We start from the raw sequence: 10000 nt of genomic DNA, 5'->3' as shown, positions 1-10000 counted from the left end.
AAGCGCAAGAGCGAGGAGCTGGAGCAGCATCTTCATCATCAACACCATCAGCAACAACAGCAGCAGCAGCAACAGCAGCACAACCACAATCACAACCACAATCACAACCACAACCCCAATCCCACCCAGACAATGGAGGAGCACACCATGACCCACAACACCTCGACCAGCAGCAAAGGAGCAGGGGGAGGAGGAGGAGGAGGTATTGGAGTGGCATCAGGGCAAGGGGCAGCCCTGCCCGTTTCCACGACAACCACCACAGCTGGCGTGACTGGGCCCCCCGCGGCTGCCACGGCGACGGCCGCGTCCACGGCGACGTCGAAGAACAGCAGCGGCAACAGCGAGGGCGACTACCAGCTGGTGCAGCACGAGGTGCTCCTCTCCATGACCAACACTTACGAGGTGCTGGAGTTCCTGGGCCGCGGCACCTTCGGCCAGGTGGTCAAGGCCTGGAAGCGAGGCACCAGCGAGATAGTGGCCATCAAGATCCTCAAGAACCACCCGTCGTACGCGCGGCAGGGCCAGATCGAGGTGAGCATCCTGGCACGGCTCAGCACGGAGAGCGCCGACGACTACAACTTCGTGCGCGCCTACGAGTGCTTCCAGCACAAGAGCCACACGTGCCTGGTGTTCGAGATGCTGGAGCAGAACCTGTACGACTTCCTCAAGCAGAACAAGTTCAGCCCGCTGCCGCTGCGCCACATCCGGCCCGTGCTGCAGCAGGTGGCCACCGCCCTCATGAAGCTCAAGAGCCTGGGCCTCATCCACGCCGACCTCAAGCCCGAGAACATCATGCTGGTGGACCCGGCGCGCCAGCCCTACCGCGTCAAGGTCATCGACTTCGGCTCGGCCAGCCACGTCTCCAAGGCCGTGTGCTCAACTTACCTGCAGTCACGCTACTACAGGTAAGCGCTAGCGACTCAAGAGTTAATGCTTATGCTTAAGCTAAGGGAGCTCAGATGTTTCTTGGATAATGCTAAGCTTAACCGTACTGAATGTAGTGCTCTGTTGACTGATGGTTCTGTGCCTGGTAGGCAAAGTAGAATGATAAGCGACGTGATTTTGCAATGTTGTGGTGATGTTTCTAAAGTGATGCTAAGTGGTCACAGTTGGAAAGGTTGTGTGTACGGAATATGTTGTTAACGTGTTTGATTACGTATGTTTCTGATGCGTATGGATAATGATATGCTCCAATGAGTATAGTGTTTTCTGATGGTATTGTGTGTTGCGAGTGTAATGCCAAGCAACACACAGTTTTTTTCTTCCTGAAGACATGGTTTAATATCTGATTATATGGTTAGCTTATCTTAGGTTAGAACAGCATATCTTGTTTGTGGGTCTGATTGGATTTATTTTGGGGATTCCTTGTAAAGAGATAGCACATACCAGTTTAAACATTAACAGCAACACCTGGGGTTATGCTGAGAGATAACCTTGACCACCAATCTCATTCCGGCCCGAGCTTGGCCAAATCAGCCCCTATATCAATCAATAATGTCTAGTCTGTGCTGGTTTTATAGCATCCAAGCACATAATGCGCTGGCCTCTTAGGTTAAACAAGTTGGCCAGACGGCCACAAACAGCCTGTAGGCTACCTGTAGCTGCAAATCACATTTACAGCGCAGAGACTTCTCGTATTTGTGTGCGTTTTTGTATGTGCTTGGTAAGTGTGTGTGTATTTGTGTGTGGGTGTGTGTATGCCTGTGTGGGGGCCAGAGCTGCTTTGTTGTCGGTAGATTTGTAGGGTTAACTGGAAGCAGCTTGGACTCTTTCTTTGCAAGCTCTCATTTCCTTGTTGTGTGTGTATGAGGTTTCTGTTAATTTCTCTTTCATCATCACCTCTCTCTTTAACTCTCTCTCTCGCTCTCTCTCTCTCCTCTCACCCTTGCCCCTTCTGTGAGAATAAGCAGGCCAATTGAAAGAGTTTGCAGGAAGCCAGCTGTTTCTAGTGGTTAGTGTGATATAACAGGCGTGTTGTGCATATTGCCTGTGTGTGTGTGTGTGTGTGTGTGTGTGTGTGTGTGTGTGTGTGTGTGTGTGCCGCTTTGAAGATGAAAGAGGACCTGATCGGTGTGTTCTGTTCTGGTGCTGACTGACAGCACCTGGGAGCACTTTGCTGCTGAATTCTCTCTCTCTCTCTTTCTCTCTCTCTCTCTCTCCCTTTATCTCTCTCTCTCTCTCTCTCTCTCTCTCTCTCTCTCTCTCTCTCTCTACTCTCTCTCTCTCTCTCTTTCCCCCTCTCTCATTCTGAGGAAGGAGGAGGGAGGGAGGGATTGGGTGAAAAAAAGGAAATATAGGTTTGCCCTGGAAAGCTTTCTGGGAAAAGCTTTTTCTTTTCTTTTCTTTTTTTTTGGTATGTGTGAGTGTGTGTGTGTGCGGGAGTTCTTAAAAAACTCCAGGCCCAAAGAAAAACTTGTATTATAAAAAAAGAGGTATTTTAACCAGCAGGCTGGCTGTGTTTAGTCCCTGACTAACCCCCCTAACCCCCATCCCCATCCTCTCTGTGAAGGCTGCCTCTGCCCTAAAGGCTGGGAGCTCTGGGGTCAGCTGAAGTTCTCCAGTAATCCTCGCCTGTAATATACACCAGAGAGCCCAGCATTGGAACCAGCTGATGCACTGCATAGGCGCTTTCTCTTCATTCTGTGGCTGAATCTCTTCACTTTGTTTGTTTGTTTTGACCATTTATTTACTATTTCTCTGTTGCGGTCTCCATAACAGGAGGCTTTGCTCGAGGTTGACGGGCCACACACACGAAAGGCAGGGGTGGTGTAAACGCGTTCCCACAGTGATCAGATTTAGTTGTGTTTTTTTTAAGAAAGCAGCACAACACTCTCCTTGCCCAGTAATGTTGCTACACATCTTATAGGTGTGCATGTGTGTGTATGTGTGTGTGTGTGTGTGTGTGTGTGTGTGTGTGTGTGTGTGTATGCTTGTGCATGCATGTACATGTGCGTGCATGCGCGTGCGTGTGTGTTTGTGAGCATGTGTGTATGGTGCTTATTTGTGTGTGTGAGTCGCTGAATGTGTGTGTGTGTGTGTGTGTGTGTGTGTGTGTGTGTGTGTGTGTGTGTGTGTGTGTGTGTGTGTGTGTGTGTGCGCGTGTGTGTGTGTGTATTTGTGCATGCCACATGAGGGACAGGACCACACAAAAGGCAGTTCAAACCAGATGCACTTGAGTGGACATGAGAGCTGGTTGTAAACAGGCACGGCCCGTTAGGCGAGCCTAGCATGAGGGGACCGTCTGCAGATGCAGTGGCCCGTTTCAGGAACTGCAATGGAAGGTGGAAGTTATCAGATCGTTGATGGTATAATAAATACATCTTCATACCTTGCCTTTTCTTTGCAGTTCTTTCCCTTGCTGTAGGGTGAAAGATGAAATCCTGTCCTGATGGCCTTTGATTTGTTTCTTCGGGGGCATAACGGCCGTGTAAATATCCAAAGACAAAGTGAGTACAGAGAGGAAAAGCTGTATGCAACCTCACACGATTGCCTCCAAGCACTCCTAAAATAAGATATGCTTGTGTGTCACATAAGACATTCATGCACAGGAGGTTGCACGCGCATGCACAAACACACACACACACACACACACAAACACACACACACACACATATTTGCATGCTTTCATACTTACACTGTATTCTACTGTATTCCACCACACTATTCCACTGTAAACCAAAAAAATACACACACACACACAGAAACCCACACACACACACATACACACACACACACACACACACACACACACACACACACACACACACACACACACACACACACAACAGAAGGGATTGCCTTGCGTGAGAGAGGCGATGTTGGGGATCATCCCATCATTTCCTCTTGGCAGTAGAGCTCACACGCCACATAGATTTACCCATCAGCCCCTTTCTCCTCTCCCCCAGCTAACAGGACTGAAAATGTGTGAATTTGTGTGAGCGAAAGAGACAGGGAGAGAGAGAGGGAGGGAGAGAGGGAGGGAGAGAGGGAGGGAAGGATGTCATGAAAGGTAGATATGGATTTGGTCTGTATGTGTCTGTGTGTGTGTGTGTGTGTGTGTGTGTGTGTGTTGCTAGCATTGGTACTATATGAATGTTTCAGGAGATTCAGGCAGATAAAAAACCCACCTCACTTGGGTACACTCACACTCACACTACTGTCCATCATGCCTAGATGTGATCACCGCCAGGAGGAAGCAATTGGATGTCATGCAGCGGTTGATAACGGTCACAGAGTGTCACAAATCGTCTTTCTCTAAATAATCTGGTGAGCAAATGTTTCCACCACCATGTGCCGTTAAAGGGAGGATTATAAAAAGGCCTCGTTGGCAGCATATTTGTTCTGGCTGGAGACTGGTTCTCAGGACAATCATTCTGAATCCACAGCACGGAACAGCACAGAACAGCACAGAACAGCACGGAACAGGATGCACCCAGTGTCCCTGTTTGTATAATATGTAACTAAAGCCCCAGCTTTAGAGCCACCGTCTGTGTGTGTGTGTGTGTGTGTTTGTGTGTGTGTTGCTGCTTAACAACTGGGCCATTCCTCGTCCTATCATCTGGAAAACAGAGGGAAAGATTGACTGAGATGTATATAGTACATTCCACACATGAAGATGAGCTGCCCCCCCCCCCCCCCCCCCCCCCATGCTTTTTGGTAACAACTGCACACACACATACACACTCACACACATGCACAGATACACATACAAATACACACACATAAAACATTGCATGTTGGAGATTTACTGAAACATTCGTTACCACGGCCAGGGGCGTCTCTGTTTGCACGGCTCATCCGCCGGGGCTGGAATGTGATATATGGCACACGGCTGTTTGCGTTACAGGGCGCGCTGACACACTCAGTGACTTGGCAGGCCCTCGGGCTCTCAGCCTGATGTATGGATTTTTCCACTGGAGAACCCATCGACGCGAATGCCTCCAATCTGCAGTGAAGGGAGACGTAAGCGCACTGCCGTACTCCAACATGGCCGCTGACTGGGAAGTGGGTCAGGCCCAGACCCGAGTCAGATGGCTTTGAGTGCCAAGGGAAAAAGGGTTTGGTTCATGCAGCTGTCTGTATTATGGGCTAAGGGGTAATGGGTGCTGTATTAGCTGTTTAAGGCCTCATGTTGGTTACCACGGAGACCCATGAAGGCACTGACTCATCTAGCCAAGGTCTGGGGCTGCTGTGGCCGGAGAGAGAGTTAGGTGCTGTCCTGGGGAGACAGAGAGAGAGAGGTATAAAGACAGAGAGAGAGAGAGAAAGAGAGAGAGAGTTAGGTGCTGTCCTGGGGTGACAGAGAGAGAGAGGTATAAAGACAGAGAGAGAGAGAGAAAGAGAGAGAGAGTTAGATGCTGTCCTGGGGAGACAGAGAGAGAGAGGTATAAAGACAGAGAGAGCGAGAGAAAGAGAGAGAGAGTTAGGTGCTGTCCTTGGGAGACAGAGAGAGAGAGGTATAAAGACAGAGAGAGAGAGAGAAAGAGAGAGAGAGTTAGATGCTGTCCTGGGGAGACAGAGAGAGAGAGGTATAAAGACAGAGAGAGCGAGAGAAAGAGAGAGAGAGTTAGGTGCTGTCCTGGGGTGACAGAGAGAGAGAGGTATAAAGACAGAGAGAGAGAGAGAAAGAGAGAGAGAGTTAGATGCTGTCCTGGGGAGACAGAGAGAGAGAGGTATAAAGACAGAGAGAGCGAGAGAAAGAGAGAGAGAGTTAGGTGCTGTCCTGGGAGACAGAGAGAGAGAGGTATAAAGACAGAGAGAGAGAGAGAAAGAGAGAGAGAGAGTTAGATGCTGTCCTGGGGAGACAAGGAAGAGAGGTATAAAAACAGAGAGAGCGAGAGAAAGAGAGAGGGAGTTAGGTGCTGTCCTTGGGAGACAGAGAGAGAGAGGTATAAAAACAGAGAGAGCAAGAGAAAGAGAGAGAGAGTTAGATGCTGTCCTGGGGAGAGAGAGAGTGAGAGGTAGAAAGACAGAGAGAGCGAGAGAAAGAAAGAGAGAGAGAGAGAGAGAGCTCTGTCTCCTGCACTCCTTTCCCCGGCCTCCCTTCGCTTCAGCCCGGCACCTTCACGCCATAAATATCTGTTTGCTCAGAGCCATTCCTTTGGCTTGGAGGGAGGGAGGGAGGGGTGGTAGTGTGGAAGGGGGTTAAGAGTTCTCGCTGTTCCAGGCGCTCTGTTTAAACGGGTTACGTCAGCGGCTGGGACCGTTTCTGCCGTTGAGTAGCAGCCAATGATGTAACAGGTAAATCTGGCAGGCTTAGACCTGGGTCAGATAAAAGGATTACTGTCCTGTCTTGGTCCGTGTCCTTCTGCCCCCATTCCATTTCAGCCATGACGTTTTGTCCTGTTTCAGTGCTGTGTTGTTTGTGTCCCACGGGCAACATCGAACTCACAAAGTGAAACTTCCAGAGTGTTCTGCCGGGCGCGCTGGCTGGAGTGCTGCGGTTTTAGAGAGGTGACGGCCGTGAGGAATGAGGGGAGCAGATGCTCAAGGGAGGGCGACTCGCCTCGTTCAGCTGTCACCATGGTAACTCGCACCCCTCCATGCCCCTCAACCCCCACCTCAAGGCCTGCTGGGACATCTCTCTGTGAGTCATATCCGGCTGAGGCCAGCATGGAAAATCTCCCCGTCAATCAATACTGCCAGAGAAGCACTCACGTCACATACCCAGTGGAGGACATATGTGTGTGTGTGTGTGTGTGTGTGTGTGTGTGTGTGTGTGTGTGTGTGTGTGTGTGTGTGTGTGTGTGTGTGTATGATTGCGTGTGATGCTATGAATGTTTTTGTTCATCAACACTAAGCAAAATGCTAGAACTTGTGAGTGCATTTTCAGCCATGTTGGTTTTCTCTCTCTCTCTCTCTCTCTCTCTCTCTCTCTCTCTCTCTCCTATGTATGTCTTTCACTAATTGTGTCTAATTTCTTCTCCCACAAGGCATTAGCATCATGGCTCATCTCCCCTTAGAGACTAGTAGTACCACAGTATGATGTTTCTATGCCATTTTACCCTAGCCACCCTTCACCATTTCAATCAAACTCAAACTAGAATGCAAACAGCTTTGTTGCCATGACGGGCAATGTGACAATAATAGACAGACGAGTAATACATATGAATAAATGACCAACCCCAACCCCCCCCCCCCCCCGTCTCTTTCTCAATCCCCCTCTCCACCGTGAGACTCTCAGCCTCAGTGCTGATGCAGATTAGAGTAGTTAGGAACATGCTGTCTTCCAACAGGAGCTGTGGTCCTGCTGGAATATGCAGTAGGATCACTGTGTGTGTGTGGTGTGTGTGTGTGTGTGTGTGTGTGTGTGTGTGTGTGTGTGTGTGTGTGTGTGTGTGTGTGTGTGTGTGTGTGTGTGTGTGTGTGTGTGTGTGTCGGTCCCAGTGTATTTTCCTCCTTACCCATGCCAGCCTGGACAAGCACCCTAATGAATGAGGTTGCCAATAGTTACTGCTTATTGAAGCATACACTGAGGTTTCTCTTCCCAAGCCTTTCCATGTCCCTCCTCTCTCTCTCTCTCTCTTTCTCTTTCTCTTTCTCTTTCTCTTTCTCTTTCTCTCTCTCTCTCGCTCCCTCATATTCTCCTCTCCCCTCTTGCTCCCCATGTCTGTTTCGGACTCACAATTTCGCTCATTCAAATGCTTTGCTCAAATAACAGGGATTCTTCCACAGCAAATATGATTGTGTTCAGATAAATAAATGAAATATAAATTATGCTAAATCAATTGAATAAAAATGAAGAAATTAATAAGTATAGTTCAGTAATATAAAGTAATTGGACGTCACACATTGTCCACTTCCAAATGTTTTAGATTATTTGTCACATCTTTGTTTTTTATCTTGCATGCTAATGGCCCAAATACATTTCCTCGATTTAACTCTCATTGTCAATATTCTCTTTCTCTTTCACCTTCTCTTTTCCCAAACGTTTCCCTGGTTCTGCTCTCCTTCATTCTCTGTGTCACTATACTATTCTCTTTCTCTGAAATCATTTTCTTTCCCTTTCACTCTCGCTCTTTTCCAAGAGTGCAGGTGTGTTTGTGATGGGTGAGCGGTCCTGTGGTAACGGAGCTCTGCTATGGAGTCTGTATCCAATCTTCACACAGCATAACAACGCTCTTTCACTTCATGTTTTTTTAACTGGGTGTTGGGTTCTAAGCTGACCTGAGGACTCCAAGAGCATGTACATTTCTCCTTACAAAAATACTATTTCAGAAACACTTTGTAAAGTACTCTTGAACTTTGAATACATCTGCTTGATAAAACTATATCAAAACAGCTGAAAAAATCGATCGTAATAATTTAATGATTGGTACTGACAGCCATGCTAACCAAGATGGCCTCATTGTTTACAATAACTAGATGCTTTGTGCTCTGCACTGCAATGTCAGTATTGTTTTGTTATTTTGTTCTCAGTCCATGAGAGAAAGGGCAGGTCGAGTGAAGATGTGTGCTAAAATCCTTGAACAAGACACAGAAGCCCTAGCAGCTCCATGTAGAGGTACTATAGTGCCTTGTGAGGCAGATGCATCAGTAGATAGATATAAACGTAAAGCACTTTGATATATTCTCCACTGAGCAGACAAGCACTCTGAACAGTACAGCCATTTACCAGATAGACGATGACAGAAGTCATCCTTTGGCAATATGCTGTGCCTTCAGTTAGAATAGGGCATTTATATAACTACTGAGAGGGCAGTGAAGACTCAGAATAGAACATAGTGTGCTTCCTGTGGATTTGTAACACAGAAACCTGACAATAGTAGCCTCCTCTTTGTTGTTTCCTCCGATGCTTTCATGTATACAAATAGACTCTTTCTCACAGGTGTGTGTGTGTGTGTGTGTGGTGTGTGTGTCATTATGTGTGTGTTTGTGTGTCCTCTTTGCATGGGTCTATACTTTCATCTCTTCACCTCTTTCCCTCCCCCTCTCCATCATGGTGTGTGTGTGGTTTTTAGGTGCCCATAAGGCTTTGCATGGAAGTTCACAGTGGTAAGAGCATGTGTTTTGTGTCCTCAATTGGAGAAATTTGCTAATGTGTGTGCGTGAGGTTAAAGCTAATGTGCGTATGAGGTTGCCTAATTTACACCAGGACTGGGTCTCCTTGCCAGCTGAGTTTGAGAGTGGGGATTGTGCGTGAGAGTGAGAGAGTGTGTGTGTGCCCATATGTTTGTGTGTGTCTGTGTGTGTGTGTGTGTGTGTGTGTGTGTGTGTGTGTGTGTGTGTGTGTGTGTGTGTGTGTGTGTGAGTGTGTGAGTTAAAGCCCCTTTATGAATCTCCCAAAGCCCGGTGACACACACAGCATAAAGGTCTAAGGCCCGTTCAAATATGGTCTCTGTGAATGCATGAAGTCTTGCATTATTCATCACGTTCATAAAGACCTGAGCGCATCCTGCCTATGCAGAGAGCCCTCAGCACCAGTTGGAACAATACCACACTGACCCTGGGGAATGCATTCACTCATTCACTGAAGACTTACCACAGAAGAAATGCAAATGTACAAAATCACAGTGACATTGGGAATCCAGAGAGTGCCCTGACCCAATACTGCGTGAATAGAATGGAAACGAAATATCAGAAATTGTCATACACCCACACACACACACACACACACACACACACACCATTACACACACACAGTATCCATCTATCTATCTATCTATCTATCTATCTATTTCACACACACACACACACACACACACACACACACACACACACACACACGCACACTGACATTCATAAACACAATTCTGTGATTGCATGGCCCATCTTTAAACTCATCTTGATGACAGTGCCATGAGTTGCATTGGAGAACGAGGTGGGGTAGACCAACAATTCTTAACCTCCTCCTCAGTCGCTATGGATACAGGCGGGATTAGTCGTGTCAGCTAAGTGAAGTTTCATTTCCTCCCAGTGCGTGTTCTCATCAGCATCCCCCAGATTATAGCATGAGCTTCCGGAACATTCCACTTCCACCCCCCCCCCCCACCCCCCTCAA

At 47.8% G+C, this 10000-nt stretch overlaps 1 protein-coding gene across 1 annotated transcript in view; it reads left to right on the top strand.

Annotated features, from left to right (window-relative positions):
* The window catches only part of hipk2 (homeodomain interacting protein kinase 2), a 73817-nt gene that overhangs the window by 20370 nt on the left and 43447 nt on the right, over positions 1-10000 (top strand). Inside the window, exon 2 of the mRNA XM_080842909.1 lies at positions 1-597. This exon is cut by the window's left edge and continues 473 nt beyond it. Coding sequence (XP_080699035.1) covers positions 1-597 — 597 coding nt within the window. The remainder of the gene's footprint in view (positions 598-10000) is intronic.

This window comes from Sprattus sprattus (genome assembly GCF_963457725.1).
Source record: "Sprattus sprattus genome assembly, chromosome: 7".
NCBI lineage: Eukaryota > Metazoa > Chordata > Actinopteri > Clupeiformes > Clupeidae > Sprattus > Sprattus sprattus.
This window is presented reverse-complemented; position numbering and strand designations above follow the sequence as displayed.